This window comes from Parasteatoda tepidariorum, chromosome 8 (assembly GCF_982258835.1).
Source record: "Parasteatoda tepidariorum strain Cologne lab strain chromosome 8, Ptep-v5.0, whole genome shotgun sequence".
Taxonomy (NCBI): domain Eukaryota; kingdom Metazoa; phylum Arthropoda; class Arachnida; order Araneae; family Theridiidae; genus Parasteatoda; species Parasteatoda tepidariorum.
The window spans coordinates 5,589,248-5,612,120 of NC_141762.1; the positions used below are offsets into that span (position 1 = coordinate 5,589,248).

The 22,873-nt window shown below is 27.7% G+C and overlaps 2 protein-coding genes across 2 annotated transcripts; one reads left to right on the plus strand and one right to left on the minus strand.

Annotated features, from left to right (window-relative positions):
- Positions 1–617: 617 nt before the first annotated feature.
- LOC107436577 (vacuolar ATPase assembly protein VMA22) lies at positions 618–2,164 on the minus strand. The gene has a single exon (XM_016048341.4). It carries the CDS (start codon positions 1,677–1,679, stop codon positions 1,089–1,091), a length of 591 nt encoding a protein of 196 aa, XP_015903827.1. The 5' UTR covers positions 1,680–2,164; the 3' UTR covers positions 618–1,088.
- LOC107436567 (uncharacterized) lies at positions 1,996–21,048 on the plus strand. The gene is made up of 12 exons (XM_087149752.1): positions 1,996–2,026; positions 2,529–2,726; positions 4,680–4,955; positions 7,516–7,628; positions 8,431–8,510; positions 9,837–9,967; positions 11,166–11,414; positions 12,186–12,264; positions 12,629–12,763; positions 15,250–15,627; positions 17,044–17,123; positions 20,019–21,048. Exons 3-12 carry the CDS (start codon positions 4,689–4,691, stop codon positions 20,865–20,867), a joined length of 2,361 nt encoding a protein of 786 aa, XP_087005878.1. The 5' UTR covers positions 1,996–2,026; positions 2,529–2,726; positions 4,680–4,688; the 3' UTR covers positions 20,868–21,048.
- The last annotated feature ends 1,825 nt before the right edge of the window (positions 21,049–22,873 follow it).

Sequence of the window (22,873 nt, forward strand, 5' to 3'; positions counted from 1 at the left end):
TCCGCATCCGGTTTGCACTGACCACAGCGGTGATGTGAAATAGTTGTAGACGGTTCATGGGTAAGGCTCCCCTCACCGTGAGACTAACCATGGGATGTTCTCTCCATGTAACGCAAATGCGGGTTAGTTCCATTAAAAAATCCTCCACAAAGGGAAATTTCTCCCAATACTAGATCCAGAAGTTCCGTTGTCTTCTAGACTGGGTTCAAAATTACAAGGCTATGGAGTTGAGCATTGGTAGACATAAACTCTAAACTGGCTCAGCTGTTCAATGACAGTTATAAAATAAAATATTTTTGCAATGAGAAGATAGATAAGTTATTAATATATTAATTATTGCTCAGCTGTTATTTAGTTCCAATACTTTTTCCTCAGAATTAAAAATTTGACATCTTTAAAAAAAAAAACCTGTGTTATACTTTTAAATGGTAGTACTCAATACTTTCATGATACAGGAAGTTTCTGCATTTAATTTGTTTCAAAAGGTTTTTAACTAATTTTGTGATATTTATAATATTAATTGTATCCCATTTTCAATAAAGAACTAGATATGAAGATTAATTTTTTTCACTTAAATTTTCTCATTTCATAAAGTTCTGGTAAAAAAGAAACAATAATACATAAGATTCTTTATTATAACACAGTAAAAAATATTCACTACATATTTCTTTAAGAATAAAAAAAAAAACATCAATTTATGAATGAAATGAAAACAGCACAGGAGGGAGATATTTCCACACAGTGGTCTGTCCTGCCAACTACATTCGCCAAGGTGCCACATAGATTACAAACTTGCACCTTTAAAAAAGAAACAGGTAGATGTTTACCCGGCAGTGGCTTCAAGTTATACCTTTTAAGTTGGTCCCTTACTGTGATTTTCTTCATTTTTAAATTTTTGAGCGCCACTGCCCATAAGTTGCCAAGACTATGTGATTATTCTGTCACAGTTCACGATACGGAAATCATTGATACAGAGGCAATTAAAATTTCTAGATTAAATTATCCCCTAACAACTTTAAGAAAATGAAACGAAATATAAATAAAATACCAAACAATCATAGTAATAATATAAAAACTAATGCAGCTTTTTATTCCTTTAACTCTTTCTTTTTTAATCTAAGAGTTCTATAGACAACACAAAGAGCATTTAATTCATTCTGTAGCGAAGCAAGTTTTAAAGCGGTTTTGGTTGCTTGTAAAAACCTCATTTGGCTGTTTTTCAGAGAGTCAGGAACTAAAACGCCAAACCATCTTAAAGGATCATTTTCTTTTATATTTGAATTGGTTGCTTCCTCAGAGTTACATTCCGAAAAAGATAGTGTCTCGTCCATTCTTTTACTTAGCTTTTCATCATCTGTGAATCTTTGTTTCAGACCATTTTCTTCGATATTTGAAGAATTGTGTTCAAAAATATTAAAATTAATATATTTTGCTTCCTCCACAAAATCTTCAGAACTCAAAGATCGAAGAGATGATTTTAATGTTGATGTATTTATTTGTAACATACTGATTTTTTGTCCTCTCATCAAATAACGACTTTTAGCTAGGTTAATGTAGCCTTCTTTTAAGTTATCCTCTAAATATTGCCTTTCTAAAATGATACTTTGCATAGATTTCAGAATAGATAAAGATAGTTTGTCTAACTTTTCATTCAAAGATTCTAAATTTGTGCTATCCATCACGTTAAACTTCAAAAAAGACTTTGAGATAGTTTAAAAAGATCGAAACCAAAATAAATAAAGATCAGGAGACATTAAAATATTGTTGCCAGTTTCTGTTTTAATTAATGCTTATTTATTTGCTTATAGTCGTTAAATCATTTAATATATTTTTAATAAAACAATAATCTTAAAATCTCTTAGAGAAAAAATAAGATTTTATTCCTAAAAATAAGTAATTTTAAGAGTATAAAACAGAAACTTAGAAGAAAGTATTTTCAAAAATAATTATATTTTAGAGTTTGGCCACATCTGAATTTCACCGCGAAAATTGATTGAGTCATCTCAAACTACAAAACCGTTCCGGCGCTAAAGGCCTGTTTAGACGATCCAATTTCTCGGACAGAGATTGATTGATATTGATGGAAACTTGTTTTGCTTTGAGCTTGGATCGTGTAAACAAGCATCCAAGAACTTGGTCCAACTTCTTGGACGATAGTAGAGCATGTTCTACTTTCCATCCAAGTTTTTTCTCCCTTAACCAATCAGCGTCTTAGGTTTTGTGACGTCAGCAAGCAGGCAGAAAATTATGTCATTTTGTTGTGGGTTTTTATATATTTTAGTCCAAATAAATTGATCTGTTGAGGTTTATTTGTGTTATTAAGATTTTATTTGAATTTATATAGTAATTTTAAACTTATGTAAGTATTATTTTATAATGTTGAATATGAACAATGCGCATGCGCAAGTTTTTCTTTCAACGAATCAGCGACATTCAAGAACTTGGATAGTGTCAACGAATCATCCAATTTCTTGGACAGAGAAATCCGTCCAATTTCTCGGATTCAAGAAATTGGACCGTGTAAACAGGCCTTAATGTTGTTTTTCTTCACAACGGGCTATACGCTGGGTTGGGAACGTATCGAATGAGCTATGGTGTAAACATCTGGCCTCAACGAAAATTTCTTGATAAGATTATATTATATTACCACGTCATCTGTATTGCAAATAAACAACATTAACTATTTTGGTTATCTGTGTAACTAGCAAAGCGTGGTATTTTATTGAGTAAGTTTTTAATTATTTTTTTTTCGAACTTCAATCCATTATTCTAAAAAGAATAATATTTGCAAAAATTTACTTCGAAATAACATTATATTATATTTCTGATGTGTTTAAGCTTTTAAAAAATTTAATCGATTTTAGGGCTATCTCAACTATTAACACTTTATTAAATTTTAACGTTAATCAATTTTATCTTGTAGCAATTTATTTCTTCGATCTCTTAATTCCTTATTAATAGTTAAAAGAAATTTTAAACAGTTCTAAAAAATTTTACGATTGTTTGATATTACTATACCTACTTTCAAAGTTCAATATACTAGTTGTTACACAAGGTAATTAAGTTCAATATAAAGTATATATTCAATTCTATAAACTTAGAAAAAATGTCAATATATGATCACTGATCCCTGCATTGTAAATCATGGCTATAAGGAAACTTAAAAATGCTTTTTTTTATTTGATTTTAAAAATAGCTTCAGAAGTAATACTTAATTTAACACAAGTAATTCTAAAGAGAAATTCATGGTATTATATTTTCACTTCCAATTTATTTACGACTGTACATAAACTATACATCTTTATTTTATTTAGAATGTTTAATCTATCTCTAAAAACTTTTAAGAATAATGTGTAGCAAAATGTATATATACCATAAATTACTCTCTAAAGTTGTGTGTTTCTTGCTTGAATGAACATCTCTTGGTATGTTTTCATTTTTTAAACAGATCAGTTATTTTCAGATGAAAGTAAAGTGATTAATGCATAAAATCTACAGTGTTTTATTATACACAATGTATTACAGAGAATTATTTTTTTTTTATTTCAAAAAATGGTTTAAATTATAATTTTAATCATTCTAATTAAAATGCTAATGGGTTTTCTTGTTACCCATACTATTAGCTTTTGTGTGCCAATGAATATTCTTTTTAATTTGGAAAGTGATTAAAAAAAATAATAAGTAATATACCCAAAAAACTGTTGCAAAATTATTAAATGTTTGTATGCAAACACAAAAAATTCATGTGATATTCTAAGTTATCACATTATTGTGTTCTAAGTTATCAATATCTATTTCCTCATTAAGTACATATAATACTAATTTCAATCAGTTTATTTTTTAGAAAATGTTTATTTTATATAAATTAAAATGAATGTATGTGTTACTGTGAATGAAATTGGTGGTTGTTGACTTCCACTAGTGAATGTTGACAATCACATAGTCTCTTTGGTAAATATCCGAAATATATACTAGGTCTAGTTAAGTGCAAATGCCCGGTCTGTCCTATATCAATGTTTTTTTTTTAAGGCTCAATGCCACTGCCCAGCATGATTGTTATCCAATGTTTGTTTTAAGGTCAAGTGCCACCTTTTTGTATGCATTTAACCGGTACTCCAAACACTGATGTTTATTCTAATCTATCCTCAACGGGTATTAAAAAGTCAAATATAATAGATATTTCAGACATTGATCAAAGCGGCTACGTGATTGCTGACATTCACCAGTGAAAGTCTGCATACTCTTTATTTTTGTCTCTCATGGTGAAATACACACAATAACGTGGACTAATACAAAACTTTAATCCTTATCGCATATAAACTTTAAAATTGGCATAAAATTATACGTCTTTAGCATTGAGAGTACAGGAGAAACTTTCCATGGTAAATTTTGTTTTTCTTCCATTAATAACTAAAAATATAAGTCTAGTTCTGATAAACCTGAAATAAGCAACCAACAGGGCTCCCACAGATTAGGGAGAACAGGGGAAACCTGGGGTTGTCATCTTCCCAGGTGAAGAACAAAAGTGTCTGCCTTTGGAGAAAAAAATAATAAAATATTACCTTCCTAAATGTGTTTGCGATAAAGATATTTAGTTTTGTCTAAGTTATTTCTTGTTTCCTTTAAAGTTTAATAGCAGATAAATAACTATACAGAAGTAATTTAATCTCACATTTCAGGTCAGAAACATGAATAGTCCACCATCTAGAAAAAGGAATAGTTCAGGGGAACCATTCGCATTAAAATCACCAAAAACTTGCAAAGTGGATATTTCTGTGAAAGAAAATACGCCTCCTGAGGTTGATGTCTCTAATAACTTAAGCAATTCTGGAAGAATCACCCCTAAAAAGTGTACTAAAATTAAAGATGAACCTATCACACCAAATGCTAACATTAAATTGCTGACATCATTGGCTGCCTCTCTTGATTATGCTAATATATGCAACACTCCAAAGGTAAGTTTTTAAGAAAAATTTGGTGTAAATCATCATAAGTAATCTGTTTTTCTCCTCTTAGCGTGTTTTGAAATTTATATTTAATTTAGATTTTTGTGACCTGAAACAAATATTCATTTACTGAAAGTTAATTCACGACGGATTTATCTTGCTGAAAATTAGTATTATATTTTAGATTAATTAACTATTTCCAAATGTCTGTATTTCTGTATATATATTTTTTTGGGGGGTTGAATAATCTATTATTGTTGAACAAAATATAATTTCATGTTAATTGGTTGTGTTATTAACATTATATTAAGCTACACTGACAGGCTGTTAGCAATGGTCCGGCATTGTAAAGTCCTTAGTAATGCTCTCCAGCACTTGCACACGCTCACCTGTATCGCATTCCCATTCATGGAAGGACTTTTTTTATTCTAAAACCGTCAGTGACATAGTTACCTTGGAATTACTGACAATGGACTACCAGAAAAAAAACTTGGTATAGAACCTCGATCTATGGTTTTTCGTGAGACCATTCATTGCAAACAGGAAAACTCAGGGTTAACATAAAATGTCAAATAATGACTTTAATCTGTATTTAAAAAAATAATGAACTTGAAAATAAATTTACTTATAAGTATAAAAAGCTAGTTGAATAAATTATTTACTTGCTGCAAAATATTTAGGATGCAAAAGAAAGAATAAACACATTTGTTTACTTAAAATATTAAGAAATCTTAGTTTGAATAAAAATTTTCTCAATGTAAATAACTTGTTACATATTGCTGTTCATTTTCTGTATGTTCGAGTCATTTTAGAAAATTCCTTATTAATGTTAGCACTGATTGTGGTTCCATTTTGCTGTATTCATCAATGTCACTCTGTGTGTGTGTCCTTCTGTTCTTACAATCATAACTTAAACCAGCAACACCACAAGTTTAAACAATTTCATTGACTGATGCAAACTAATATGATTAAGGCATTTTTCTCAAAATGTAACACATTATTATTTTCTTTGTGGTTAGCATCAGAAGTTACTGCTTTTCTTCTCAAATCAAAGTTTTTTTTACAAATATCGGTAGTTATTATATTAACTAGCGACAAAAAACGAACATTTTTAATATTATGCAATCAGTATTTGTGATGGAACCGAACAAGGTGATACATATGGGAAAACGAAAACATTCGAGAACGATGAATGAAGGTACAACTAATAGTATACATGTAAGTCAGTGATTCGGCTTATAAGCTATCATCATCATAGTTGGCCAGACAGCCCAATGTGGGACAATGCCTTCCTCTGAGAATTTCTCCATAATGACTTCCAATTTATCTTTGATCTCCAATTCTTTTCATTAATTGCAAGAAAATCAGACTCCACCAATTCAGCCTATCTCAATCGCCGCCTTCCTCGCTTTCTTGTTCCAGTGGGTTTAAAAAGCAGCATCTTTTTTACTGTATTATCATCACTCATTCGAATCATGTGAACCATCCAATTCATTCTATTTATTTTTATGCATTTAACAATATCAGGTTGCTTATAAATCTTGTTCAGTTTAAAGTTAAATCTCCTTCTCCAGTTATTGTTTTCATTTACACCACCAAGTATACTTCTCAAAATCCTTCTCTCAACTATTGTGATACAATTTTATCCAGTTTTGTCATTGTCCAAGCTTTAGAAGCATGTGTCAAGACTGGCCTGACAAGAGTTTTGTAGATTAAGAACTTTGTTTTTCTTATGCGCTATAGTGCATTTAATTGGTCAAAAATTGTTGAGGAAATTCGAAAAAAAAGTTGTGGACATCTTGTGGGACACGTGATTTTCATTCTGAATTGCACTTAAAAATGCTTTGATAATTTATTAGATGTATTTTTCATTAGAAATAAATGGAAACTAAAACCTATTAAAAATATTCTATTATACAGTTGTCTTTCTTTATGGGAAGCACAATTATTTTATGTTATTTGTTGCTATTCTGAAGTTATACTAAAGCAGATATTTTATTTTTTTTTACTTGCAAGTTACAAATTCAGTTTTATCTTACCTTTAGAAAAGCATTATTTTAATTGATTTGATCAGTATAATAAATTCATATTATTGTCTTATCTTTTCTAAAGATCACATGATTCAGATCTATTGAGGATAATTTCAGTTTCATTTATTTATTTTTTTTTTTTTTTTGGGTAGTTGCTTTGCTACCAGTAGTAGTAACTAATTGCCAATAACCAATCTCATTTTTTTTTCTTAATCACAAAAGATTTACTTTTTATGTACTACATCTTTAAATGGAAGATTTATATTATTTTAACTAGTTGACCTGCTTTTATTAAAATTGGTTCTGGAAATTTATTATAAGAATATTAGGGAAATTCGATTCAATATTTTCTGAAATTTTCATTTTAATTTGGACTGAGATAAGACACTAAACTGTCCTAAATGTTAAAATTTCAATATATAGTCTTTGCTTTGAAACTTAACATTTTAGTGTTTATGCTTATTAAAATATTTACGTTAAGTGCTAAAAAGTGCTATGAATATATATATATATTTTTTAAAATATATTTCTGTTTACAGTCAACAAAATCTGAAGAAAACTGTATTGAATACAGCAATGAAGAAGATATTATTTTAGATTCAACTTTCAAACCCAGCCGAAAAGAAAAGTCCTTAGCTTTAGTTTGCTTTAAGTATGTCCTTCCTTGTTTTGTATTTATCTATTAAATATATATATATATATATATATATATATATATATATATATATATATATATATATATTTGCTTAACTTTTATCGTTTTTATTCTTTTTAAGCTTAAAACAAAACTTCGCTTAATGTTACACATCATGAATTTAGATGTCTGTATATTTTCAATGAGGAAAAAAAAAAATTCATGAAATTTTTAACTGTATTAATTCAAGTTAATGAAATATTAAATAACCCTCTTTGACTGTACTACTTTTTTTTATTTGTTTAGATTAAATGTTAGAAACTTAAATCTCAATAATACTTCAGAATATATGTACACTTTTTTTTCCTTCCTATTTTTTTCTTTATGTGGGTATAAAAAACCTATTTCCATAGTATTTGTATATTTGGTACTTTTTATTGCTGTTAATTGAGCATCACTGGCATTTTTAATAGTTTATAGATTTTTCTTATAATGACTCAAAGTTTTTTTTTTACATTGTTTAAGATATACTTGCTTTCAATTATTTCGGTGCTATTCATATTTTTTTTTTTATTATACTAATTTTAAATGTGCTACTTCAATTTGTTTTTTAAAAAGTATTTTTATGATATTTCGTTTCCTTCAAGTTTCTTTTTTAGTACAATTAGTCTTAATCTTTAAAAATTACTGTATCTCCATCAGCTTAAATTATTTTGTGCAAAATTGTTTTGTTTTGTTTATTGTTTTTTTTTTTATGTCAGTTGTGTATTATTTTTAAAAAAGTCTTTTTTTTTTTTTAATAAAATTTATTTTTCTTTAGGTTTCTTACTATGTACCCTCTTGATCCTGATCCTAAAGAAAATATTGTTGTGTCACTGCATGAAGCATCATGGAAATTAAGTGAGTTGCACTTTCTTACATAAATTTGTATTATGATTTTTTTTTTTTTTGTGTGATATTGAAATTTAATTATTTTGTTTCATAAACTATGGCATTTTAAAATGTTAATTCCGGGGGGGGGGATTTATGATCAGAAACTAATTGTTGTTTTATGATCTATAAGTACTGTTCATCAGTGTAAAATTTTACATTGATGAATTTTTATTTATTTATTTATCTTTTGGAAGTTAAGATTCAACAAATATATCAATTTAATTAGGCTAATGTGAATTAATAAACTGTTTATTAATCCTTGATCAATAGTGTCTTGAACATGGTTAAGACACTATTAACCAGTTCTGGGTTAACCACTCTAAATCCAATATCTTCCATAATTTAAACTGTGCTATGTAACTCCTCAGTTGTTTAATATTTTATTAAAACTGATTTTTTTAAAAATGTTTTTATGTTTAATGACAATTTTATTTACCAATGTTGGATTATTTTAATTTATTTCAGTGAAGCTATTTTTTTTAATTTATTTCATTAATTTATATTAAGAAAATGATCGAGAGTAGTTTCTTAGTTGGATAATTATCTAGAACATTTTAAAATTGTCCGAAAACATCCAATGCTTTCTTAAACCTAATATGGAGACTGATTATAGGAATATCATAAAAAATGGAACTACAATTGAAGTAATACATTATTAGACTAGGTTTGTATATTAAAAACAAAGTTTTTTAAAGTTTAAAAGCCAACTCTCACCTCTTACTAAATCAGTTTTTGTTAAATATTCTTTATGAACTTAAGATTAAATAGTAACTTTGATTAACACATACTATATAACTACTGTAATTTATTTAATATTAAAATGAACATATTAAAGTTCTGTAAAGCTCTTTTATTTTATGTTTGTTTATCAATAAATAATTTTATTTCTTATATTATATGACATGTAATATATCTTATATTAATATAACAAGCATTAACTTAGTGCATGTTTCTATATATATATATATATATTTCTACTATTGATGTCAATATGAATATGCTGTGGATAACAATAGTCAGTAAAGTAAAATTATAATTTTTTTGTAAAAGAACCCTTTGCCTAATTTGTGGTTTACAAAGGTTTGTTAAAGTTACATCAGCTTGTTAACAGCTGTTTTGTGGAAGTGAAAAAAAATTTATAACTAAAAACAATTTATAGTTATTGTTTAAAGTAAAATTATGATTTTTCTGTTGTTTATACTTTAATTGTTAAAATGCAGAAAATATTAACTCAGATTTTCCATTTTAAAAGGAAAGTAGAATTTATTTCTTATGAAAATGTGTTTTTTACAGAAGTGGAAAGACGACGTCTGTATGATATTATTAATGTCTTTGAAAGCATTGAAATGCTTTCTAAGGTGGCAAAGAATCATTATATCTGGTATGGACGAAGATTTCTTTTAAGATCTTTGAACTCCATAAAGGTTGGTTGAGTTTGTTAGCTTATTTTACATACAAAATCAAGAGGCAGTCTTAATCTTTGCCTAATTTTGTTTTGCATTTTTAAAGAATGTCTTTATTCATCCCAAATATCTTTGCATATTTTTATTTTATTTATTTTTTATGCTTTTAAAAATAAAAAAAATTCTTGTACGCCTTTAAAATAATAGAATTTTGCTAACTCATAGTTTTAACTATTCATTTCTTATGTATTTATACATTTCAATTAATATCTATATTTGTCTGTGTAGTTTTTTTTATTTTTTATTTACAACTTTAGTTTTCTTTTCTAGCATGCAAGCCTTTGTTTATATATATAAACAAGATTTACGAGATATATATGTACATATTTTATGGCTGTTGTTTATTTCATATAATTAAGCACTTTTATATGTATATACAGGTCTGTCCAGAAATTTTGTGAAAGGTCCTTTTTTGTACAATTGTGAAAAAATTACTCCTAATTTGGGAATATGAAATAAAGGTTAAGTCACATTCTTTCAACCAGGGTCCGTTTTGTGAATTTGTGCAAATAGGGTCCGTTATTGCAAAAAAATTTCTTCAAGGAGTTTTTAAATTGTAAAGACATACAAGATTACGCTCAATACTTTAAAATTATAATTTAAAAAATAAAGTTTTTGAAAACAAACAGCAATTGCTGCTACTAAATTAGAGATGCAACATACAAATATTTGGTATTTAGTCTATACTGCTGTATGCAGTATATTCATTTTGAACAAATAAAGGAAGAAGCGTCTGCCGAAGACAAAGTTTTGTTCGTTTGCATCTGTCTTTCTTCCCCTCCTTCCTGGGAAGGGTTTATTCGATTAACAAAACAATAATGAAATAAACAAATTTGTGAAGGATCAGATTAAAAGATAAATTATTTTGTGAAGGGTCTGTTTTTAAGTTAAAATATTTTGTGATGGGTCCGTTTTTATGACAAGATATTTTGTGAAGGGTCCGCTAACGGACCCAAATTTCTTCTAAACAGACCCCTGATATATATTTTTAACTTCCACTCATAAGAAATCTTTCTATATTTGTCACGCTTTTAGGATTTTTATTGCAAAATGCATTTTAAACAGAGAATCGTAATAAACATTATTTTCCAAATGTGTTCATTATATTTTTAGTGGTATAAATATAATTATCTCAAATCTTTCATTTTTTCCTTTACAGAACTCTGCTGTTTGTGAAGGGATTGCAAGGAAATTTAAATATGTTCAGGATGTTGAGAGTAGTTCTAATTATCAAAGGCAGTCATGTATTTTAGATGAAGTGCAAGACTTTAGTAAACGACTGGACAGAGAGAGTGAATCTGTTGTTAAAGAACTGCTAACCCCTACTTTTTCACATCCAGAAGTTCGAAAAGAAAAGTCATTGGCTGCTATGAGTCAAAAGTTTTTGATGCTCTTTTTAGTGTCTCCTGTAAGCATCGATTTCCAAATTAGTTGCTAGTTATTTTGTCTATATTATTAGTGAATTGTAACATCATTTAAAGTCGTTTAATATTCCATTTATTATATTTTATGAGAAAGTTTTGCATGGAAATTCTTTTTACTAAGTAGGCAAAGAATATTTTAAACAAAAACCAAGTAATTAGCCAAGTTTTGGAAGTTTCTTAAGTTAATATATCATTTATGTTAATAGTAAAAAGCAAAATATGTTAATAGTAACCTAGCAAAAATAATAGATAAATAAACAAGAAAATACTGAATTTAATTAGTAGTAATGATCTAATTTAAAGACGAGATTTAAATGTTGATATACAATCAAATGCTTTTTCTTTTCATCGTTAATTTTTTAAAACTATAAATCTTATTTGCTATATTGAATTTTCAATTTTTTTCTGTCTTAATAATGGAAGTCTATCTTCAATAAAATGTTTAAAAACAATAACAAGTAAAACCATAGGTTCCCTTTATGTTTGGTTTGCTTTTTACCGTTTAGTAACTGTTTCTTTGCTTTTATTTTAATTCTTAGGATTACAGCTTATACCATTCTAAATATTTTACCAGTTGTGTGTCAGAAAAATATTTACTGGATCATGATTGTGATTTTCTGTTTCTTATAACAGTTTGCGTTGATTTTTTTATTATTACAGTTTGCAATAGTTTGAATATTTAACTTTTTCCATGTTTGTGTTGTTTTTTTATATGATTACAGCTTATAACAGTTTATATATTTTCATCCCTATAGACAAAAGTTGTTAGTCTCGGTGAAGCTGCTAAAGTTTTGAATGGATTTCAAACAATTGAAAAAGGTGCTCAGATTAAAAGTAAGGATGACTATCACTTATTATTGATTCCAAATTATTAATGATGCTTTTATGTATCTTTTTTAACATGAAAAAGAATCAGTTTTTTTTATATATATATATATAAAATAATTTTTTGTGTAATTTATTTATTATGTTTAACTTTTTTACTGCTGTTCCACTTAGACAAGCTTGTCTTTAAATCAGTGCTTCTCCACTGAAAAAGCAGTGTAGGAAAGCTTTTGAATCTTACTCTGTTGACATTCATATGATAATTTAGGAGAAATTATTTTTTAATTTAGGTTGTTTTATGGTGTAACTGACATTAAATGAATTGTATTTCCTTTTCAATTCAATACTAAAATGTATTCATTTTCTCTTTTAGCTCAAATTAGACGTTTGTATGATATTGCTAATGTGCTGTCAAGCATTAATCTTATTAAAAAACAAGTTATTAAAAGTGCGAATGGAAAGAAGCCCGCTTTTAAATATGTTGGGCCAGATGCAGACAGTTACAGTAGTGAGTTGATTTCTTTCGATTTTTATTGCTACAAACTAGTGCTTTTTTATTGATCTGTTTTTACAATAAGTAATTTAAAACTGTTGTCAGAATCCTTATACTTTCATTCTTTTCAATAGACACTCAGGAAGTTTCGTAGGAATATAGTTTTAACTCTTAGGGCTTATGCTCTTTGTTTAAATATAGGGAAAATATTAATGCATAAAAATATATTACAGTATCTTTTTTTTTCCACATACTTCCCAAAAATTTGATTTTACAAGACAGAGATAAGGATTTTATTAAGGGATGGTTTTAGGATGTTTTGATATTGTAATGCTTTCAGTCATGCAGAAGAATTGATTTTCAGAGGGGGGTTTTTTATAATCTTTTTCAATATTATATTTTTGTGCAATATATAATATTGATGATATGTTTTACACAATGAAAATTTAGTAAGATAAGAAGCATTTAGGGTTATAAATTGTTGTATTGCAATATTTTATAAGTTAACTTCTTCTATTGGCATGACAGCCCTTTATGGGACAGAGCTTTCCTCCATTCTGCTCTTTTCTTTGCTACTGTTCTCCAGTTAGTAATTCTTATGATTTTAAAATCCTCTTCCACACAGTCAAGCCATCTGATCTGAGGCCTAACTCTAGTTCCATTTGGCAGATGTGACCTGCAAGTTTTAAGTTACTTATTTTGATGTATTTGTTATAAGTGAACTAAATTTTTAAAGATTCACTTTAGCCTTTTATAACATGTTTTTGTTGAAAACAATTTAAATCATTTCTGTTGAATTTTTTCTAATCAAGCTGAATCTATCAGATAAATTTAGGGAAAATTTCTAAAACAGTGGTTACCAACTGGCGGGCTGCGAAGCCTTTTTTGTGGCTCGCGAACTAAATATATTAGTTGTCATTTTTTGTGGGCAATTTTTGCAAAAAATATATATGGGTTTAAAATGCTTTTAAGTTTTATGTCTTGACAATTTGATGTCTGTTGCACATTAATTGTTTAATACTTAGGTGCACATTAAAGTTATTATAGCCAGATTTTTTTAATATGCGATTAAATATTTTTTTAAATCTACTTATTTTAATTTGTAGTTCAATACTTTTATTTTGTACAACTTGATAAAAGTCTGACAGTAATATTTAATGTTCCTTCAAACTTCAAAGAGTCCTATATAAAATTTTGATGAAGTTATGGCCCGCCTTTTGACTGGTGTTTTTAATTGTGGCCCTCAGCCTCATGTAAGTTGGAAACCCTTGATCTAAAAGATAAATTTATCATTAAATCAAGTTAAGGATTTAAGCATAACTATGTTTTTTAAGAAAATCTAACTTTTATTTGATGGCAAAAATTTTAGTAAAATCAAAGTTCTTCAAACTATTTTCTTAAATATTGTATTGAAATCCTTTATCGGATTTTGCCGTTTTTAAGTATTCATCAGTCAATTGACCTTGAACCACTCAGCTGATCTTTCCTTCCCTTTTGCATCTGGCAACACGACTTAGCTGGCAACACTATTTGATTACTTAATTGGTTATATAAATGTTTGCCTTTAGGGAAATACATCATCTTGTGTGCTATTAAATAAACTCAATATTGTGTTGTATTTATATGTCTTACTTACTAGTTTGGTTTTGTGTTTTGGCTTTTTATGGTCAATATTTTTACTGTACACCTCATGTATCTGTTTATTTTTTTATTATTATTATAGAATGAATTAATGAAAATTTATTTAATTATCTTCATTTGTAAATTAATATGATTTTAATTTTTTTTTTTCTTTTGTAGCTACTGCTACAATATCAAGAAAAATCAATTAAGTTTATCATTTATATTTAAGATAATTTTCAATATTCAAAATCCTATCTTATTCCTTTCCTCATTTTTAGTATTTGAAATGGAAAAAAAAATTTACATTTATGTGAAGAATTTTTTTTCCAGTCAAACCTAGAAAGCTTTTTTTTTCTTTTTTTCGGCACTGCATTTTGAAATAAATTTTCATTTGACATTTGTTTTCCACTCTTATTTGTGACCAAAAGTTTACATTTTTATTTTAAAATTGTTGTGGCAAAGGCATTTATTAAATTACATACAATAACAAAAATATTCTGAATAATTTATACGGAAGTTCTTATTTTTTTTATCCAGCTTGTTAGGACACAAAAAAAATCTGTTAGTATTAAAATAAAAAAGTTTACTTTTATACTATCACCTGAAGTTAGAATGAATAAATGTCACTTTAGATTATTTTTTGAGTAATTATTATTCTTTATTATAACGTGCTATAATCTCATTTTTTATGTCATAATGTTCTGTACAAAACTTTAATTCAAGCTTCTTTAATATTTTTAAAAGCATGAATGTGCTTTTTTATTTATTTTTTAAATTTTTTGCCTGCATTGTACTTTAGTAAACTGTATGTTAAATAATTTTGTTAGCTTTTTTTTCTTTAAAAAAAACATTTTTGTAATCTTGTATTTAATTTTTAGGTAAAGAAACTGTACTGATGAATTCCTTTAGAAAAATCAAACCAAAGAGTTTGATTCGTCATTCTTCATTTCAAGAAATTTGTGAGGTTGCAGAACTTGAACATCAGAAACTTTGCCTAGAGGAAACTCCAAATTCTGCACCTCCTTTTGAAAATAGCTTAGGAAAAGGACCTCACTGTGTGAATTTCAATATCAATAGTAAAAATGATAGTACTTCCAATGGTTTAAGAGCCAATTATGTCTTCAGCAATGCTAAAAAATCTGTTCCAAAACCTGCAAAAATACCAATTGCAAGAACTGTGAAGGCACAGATTCCTACATTGGCCAAAAGTGGGTCATATTTTGTTTTGAATCACAATACAACCATTCCTCAACCAGGTTGGAATTCTTTTAGATATATATTGATATTTTCTTTCTTTACCAATGTTAGGGTTTTTATAAAATAAAAAAATGAACTCATACTTTTTGGTTAGCCCTTACACTCAAGTCAGATTTCAATTTTTGCAGATTATAGTAATATCCTACTTATCTGAAAATATTTCTGAAATATATTTTATCAGTGATATTTTCATTAATGCGTGTTTAAGAAAATAGACACTGATCGAAATCCGTATTTTAGAAAATGGACACAACTCATTCTTAACATTTATCTTAAAGTATTTTCTTAGCACACAGATTTTGAGCTATGTCCAGAGTAAAAAGCTCATTGGCTATCTGTATTTTATAAACTAAAAAAGCAGTAAATGATCTAAACTTACATTTTTGTCACTCAAACCTAAACCTGTTTCATTACTATTATAAATTTAATTAATCTATAGTTTAACTTCTTTGAGTTATTTGATACAGAATTTTTTGGATTAATTTGAAATCTTTATTTTTTCCTACATTCATCATTATCAATGGCTCGACAGTCCAGGGTAGACCTTGGCCTTCTCAAGAAGTTTAGTCCAGGCTAACCTTTTTCCGGCTGGCGTTTTCCAGTTTTTAATTTTTAGGACCAAAGGATATTTCTCAAGGCCATCTATCCATCTCAAATTCAGCCTACCCCTTTTTCGTCTGGCATTGAGAACTTTTTTTGCGGTACGGTCTTCATCCATTCTGATAACGTGGCCTGCCTGTTTTATTCTTCGTCATTTAATTAATTTAATAATGTCAGGTTTATTATATGAGTGATAAAGCTCTAAATTTGTTCTTCTAAGCTACACACCATTTTTTTGAATTCCTACATTAAGTAACAACATATTTATAACAGGACTGAAAGAAACCTAGTTCCTTCATTTTTAGGTAGGGTTCGATTTGATTCTACCTTTTTCAATGTTTTTTTGCTTTCAACAAATTTTTAACTCTTATGTATCACTTATGATACATTTCAGTTCAAGTTGCAAATAATAAGTTGTTTTATTAGAGTGAATAAAACAGCACTAGAACTTATTCATATTTTTTCTCAATTTTTCAGAAGTAAAACAAAGTTTCAATATTTATTACAATGTTTCAATGTTAATTACAATGTTTGAGTAGAAATTTGCTGTTATTATTATTTAAACTTTAATAAGAGAAAAACTTAATATAAATTATGCAGAAACAAATATTTTTCAGATATCTAAAAAGTTCCATAATAGTTCCTAATTTCCATGTTAAATAATCTGTTTTTTAGAAAGATAAGTGCAGAATTATGTTGGTATAAATTACTGTCAGAAAAAAAAATCCATCAAAATTCACGAATAATGCCTGTTTCCATTTGAATGGCAATGCCAAACTTATTTTTGAAAATTAATTTGTTCTTTTTTTTTTCAGGAACTATATTTGTCATAAATCATTGCTCTCTTCCAATTAAACAATCAAGAGATGAGGAAAATAAGAAAAACTCTGCCAAGGTAATATATAGTTGTTTTTTTTTTTCCTATTTTTTTTCAATCAACTAATTGATGTTATTTAAAAAATTTTACAATACTCTAGTTATGAGTCTTAAAAATATTGACGCTAATTGACTATAGAACAGGGAAAAGTTAAATGATTTCATGAATTTGGGAAAAACGGGAAACTTAGGGCACCTAAAAGTCTGATGTTTTTTGCAAAATAAAAAAGATGGGGATAGTCTTTTGATAATTTCTCTAAAAAAATTTTTTTTCAACTCTAGTAGCAATTATAAGTATCTTATAATATATTTTATGACTAAGAATAAAACATAACTGGCATATTAATAATTAAATTTAAGATACCGTCACAAAAATCAAAGAAGTTCAATAAAATCTGTCTGAAAATTGTACATAATTACAATATGAATTCCAATCATCAGATCTATGTATGTATGATGAGTGACAAAACCCTTTTTTTTCCCTCTATGTTTTTAATTTAGTATAATGAAGCATAGTTTGTCTACGGTAAGAACTACTCTATCCACACAGTCTGAGGCCGTCTGCTGTAATGGAAACAAGAGCAGCGCATTTCAGGGAGGCTAGTTTCTCTACACTGTAGTGCTAGTAAAACGAAGCAAAGTACACAGTAAAACGAAGAAAAAGATCCCCTTTCTTTTGCTGGTCCGATCCAAAACTTTTCCTAAACGATGACACCATACCTCTACTTGAAATAGTTATACCTCGTTACCGTTCACCGCCACGGGTCCAGGCGAATGGCTAGTGGAGTTCTTGCACTTCTTACTTTAGACAAACTATAATAAAGTCTTATTGGATTCTATTTTCAAATAGCAGTCAATTATTTTAATGATTATTATTATTTTATTTTAATAAGTTGTAAAAATAGTCATTAAATTCTTGGGTCCACTAATTTCTGATTGCATAGTTTTGATACTTCAAAACTTTGTCTTTTTGGAATGCTTATATAATCATTTTTATTTTATTTAATAGTGATAAAACTTAACAATTCTTAAAAATTGCTAACACTCTAGAGTTTCAATTTATGGACTGGCCACTAATTACTCATCATTCATAATTAGAATCTTGTTTCAATCTTTTGGTCATCTCATGGAAAAGAAAGGCAACTTTTTTGTTGCCAAAATTTTTTTCTTAATGTGTGCTATTGCTTGTTAGAAAATGAAATGATAAACTTTTTAAGAAATTTTAGTATTAAATTTTTTCTACATGGTGCGTAGCATTTTTAAAAAGTGCTGAAAGGTGTCATTTTTTAAAAGCCCTTAAAGGTGCTTTTTTCCATGGGGTGTTTTTAAAAAGTGCTTAATTTTCCCTTCTCGGAAATAATTGCGCGCCAATCGTGTTACATACTTTATGAAATACTTGGGAGTCTGCTTGTGGATCTACTTAGCTGGATTCGGTGAGATTCTTGCACTCTCATATGATGCAACTCTGCTGCATTTTGCAAAATGTTCTCAATTTCAGGCTTCTATTTCCACCCTCTGAAAAATCTTTCGATATTTTTATGGTGGCTAATATAATCAAGAAAAAAATTATTTGTCAGAAGCTAGTTATTTTATCATTTGCAATGACAGAAATATAATGATAATTCTTTTGTAAAATTAAACAATATTTTTTGTTAGGTGTGTAATTTTTCCAATAATGTGCTTAATTCCTCAAATTTTAAGACCTAAATTGTGAATTAAAAATGTACATTACGGCAAAAATTTGTTTTCAATTCTGCTAATCTCACTTTTTTTTGTTTTGTGAAATCCTCCTAACGAGACATTTATTCCTCCTTTACCAATGTCTTTTTTTTCTTCCTGAGTTCTCGTTCGAGCGCAAAGCAATTTTCGTTTAAGATTTCAAAAAGCAAAACGAAGCTTCAGATAAACTTTGGAAACAAAAGAATAAAATAGAGGATTTCCATTATGGTGAACATGGCAAAACTGTGAGTTAAGTATAAAATCGATAATATAAAAAGTAATTCTCATGTTGCAAGGTAATTTTATTATTATTGATAATTTTATTGTACGCGTGTTACATTAAGTTGTTGCATTGCATTCTACAATATCAGTCTTTCTGTAGCTGACTTTGTAAATTCTGCTACCAGGCGTATATAACTAATTATTAACAGATGCATAATATTGATGGGTATGCCATAAGGAGATGTATCTTAAAGATGATGTTATATTTTAGTACAGAACTAAGTGCCATTTAAAAAAATAATAAATAAATACCTTAAAATACTTTTTTCTAAGATATAGTACACAAGATATGCATCCAGTATGTTCAAGACTCTCATTAAGGCCCAAAGTTTGATGACATTTGCATTTTTGTGCTTTTTTCCTTTTTTTAACTTTTAAGGTATTCTTTTTCCATTTTTTATTATGTTCAGTAGTCAGACTATTAACTAATAACACTTTAAAAGATGCATGGAACTTGCATTGTATTGTTTTCATATATTTTAACGAGACTGAAAGTAATTTTAAACAAGAAAGCTTTGTTTCAGTTAAATATTTTTACTTTAATAATACACTTTTAAGGGCACCTATAAAAAATAAGGGCATCTATAAATAAATAGGGGCACCTATAAAAAAAATAGGACTTTAAAATTCATACTCTAATTTATAATATCATTCATCATACTTTGTTATATTATAATTATCAATAACCCAGTATCGCAGGAGTAAATTATATTTAGTTATGACCCTGTTAAAAACTACTGTTCTGAAAACTGTGATAATCTTTATATGAATCCTAAGAGTTTGATAATTCTCACTTTAATGTTTAATGTATTTGAGTATCTTAAATCTCCAAAGTTCTTGCGTACATATAAGTGTTTTATAGTTATTATATTGTATCATAAATTTAATTAACAATACGGTATTTCTTTTTTAGACTTCTCAAACAATTGAATTATCTCCTGCTCAACGTGATAATATTTTGAAATCTCTAAACATCTCTCTTACACCAGGTCAAGTAGCTGCTATTCAACTTGCTGGTTCTACTCAATCTTTTAATACAACTCCAAATAATCAATGTAATGTACTAAAAATTATCGATAATGGTAATAAAATAAGTTCTGTAGAACTTAAACAACAAGATCTTTTTAAAGATGTCAGTGCTCATAACAATGAAAGTGATAAATCATCAACCGCCAATAGTTCCAGAAACAGTAGCCCGGTCTCTCAAACTAAAGGAATTTACTCTCCCCTTAGCATACCTAGTGGCTATACTACTCCAATACCATCTTCAATGTCGGATATAACTTCGTTTCCCTCAAACAGTGAAGTTGATTCAATATTGAAGAAAATTGAAAATCGCAATGATGTGCCTGTAATTGGAGAGAACATAAAGAAGCACGAAGGTATGCTTCAATCTTTCAGAAATTGTGTGCCAATAAAGGGTATGCCACTATCTCGTCACAATTCAGATAGCTGCAGCAGCGAAAGTCTGAATGCTGAAGTTACCAACATATTGAAAGAAGTTCCTTTGGGTGCAACTGCCACAGCATCTCGTCCACATTCTTTCTTGATTGATGAAAAAACCATTTTAAGCCCGATTAAGAAACCGAATGGATGTGCTAAAATTCTTTCACCTTCTCCACTAATGACGCCACCTTACATTAGCTCTGATGCTATTTTTCTGTATCAACCCTTTATAAAACTTCAAAACACTGCTAGCAATAAATTAGAGTCATCATTATTGAAACTTGAAAATGATACTGTGTGTGACAAAAAAGTTTGAATCCCTCTTGTCATAAATTTAAAGGGTTGAAAAATGATGCAAATTATTTATTTATTCTTATGTATAGGCGTAGTTTTTGTTTTTCTATTTAAAAGTTTTGAATTTATTTATGTATTAGATACCTAGAGAAATATATTATACATGTCCTTAATAAAACATGTTGAAACTATTTTTCACCTTCTATGACATCACATTTTTTTTTTTGCGGTTATGTTTTTGATTTAAATATAGGAAAAAATCATTTATATCTTATGTAAAAACTATAGTAAAATAAACTTCCAAGTTTTTCAAAATTTTCACTTTATGACCGCTTTACTCATTATTACACAAATATAACTTGCTTTATTAAACGATAGTAAAAGTCCGTAAGATATTTATATAATTAAGCGATGGAATCTGTAGTTAAAATGTTCAACTTTATGTTTTTTAGGAAGGCCAAATTCCTATTTGTATTCAATTGAACTTTTTTATAAATCTAAGTCAAGTATTGATCATTTCTATGCACGTTTTTTTTTTCTCGCAGAATTAATGATAATTATACAAAATTCTACTTTATAACAGAATTGTTTTCATGATAGGTTATAACCAATAATAATGAGCTAAAGGTTCTCAAAAATACATTTAAAAAATTCCTCTGAAAACGATAAAAAATAACGTTAAAAGGGTAAATACTGCCTTTAAAAATTTCCAAAAAATTTTTTTTATTATTATTTAAAATAACAAGATTTAATGTAAAATTTTCACCAATTTATAAAGAAAATAATTAATGGTATTAAATATTATTCAAAAAAAAATAATAATTAGAAGAAAAATCTATAATTTATAAATTTTAAAAAAAAATTCATTTATTATCAACGTCCTGGTTACAATTAACTTAATTTTCATAAAATCTTTTTTAACCCTAAGAACCTAACTTTTACATAGTCAGAGTCAAGAAAATTTTAATTTTTAACCTTGAAAGATTTTTCATTCTTACTTTTGGAGTCCTTTTAGAATTTTTTTTTTTTTTTTCTCATTTACATTAGTGCTGGGCAATATCAAAATTTTTCGTATCTCAATATATGCCCAGAAATATTTCACAATATTGCATTATATTTTACCAGTTTACATTTGTCAATATTTTCCTTGACAAAATGAAATTTAAACACACTCTAAATAATATTGAATTTAATAATACTTGTAATAAGTATTCAATATTTATTGTAAAATATATATCCGGAGTATATTTTATAAAATTTCATTGTTGTGTTTAAAATTGTTCAATATTTTACATACACTTTGTTCTACGTCATGAACACATCGCCCTGTTCTACTCCTCTTTGAATAAGAACTCTGAATTATTAATAAAAAGAACACAGGGCTTTAAATTTTTACCTTGGATGAAATAATTCCCATAAAGACTTTTTTTCTGGAGGGGGGAGGAATAAAGAAAATACAAAATAATCATGTAGTTGTAGTAGTTTTGCGAATTGTGAAATATATGGAAGCTAAGTTTTCTATTAATTTACACATTAGGATACAACAACCTTTGTATTTATGCCTGTAGCTGTTGCCAACATTTTTATAAAATCTCTCCATTTGGTGATGGTTAGGTATATTATGGATCTCAGTAATGAATGAGCTTATAAATGTCTTTGTTAAAATCCAACTTGTTTGCTTAGGTATTTGCTTAGAGGGTTTTATATATATATATTTGTGTATTATAAGAATAGTTGAGTGTGAAGAGCATGTTAAGTGACGTTTTAAAAGAGTGATAGCAAATTTCCTCCGCAATGAAAAAAATCCGCCCAGGAAGAAAAAGAATTCTTCCAACAAAAGAAGAAACTTTTTCAAAAAAATATTGAATATTAAAACAATTTTTTTTTCATAATTATGATTGCTATCTTGTTGAAATAATAGTGTAAATTACTACGTTATTTTGAAGTATGTAAAAATTAAAAAGCAACAATTGTAAATAAAAATACATTCAATGAATTTCTTAGGAAATCAAAATAACTGTAATCCTT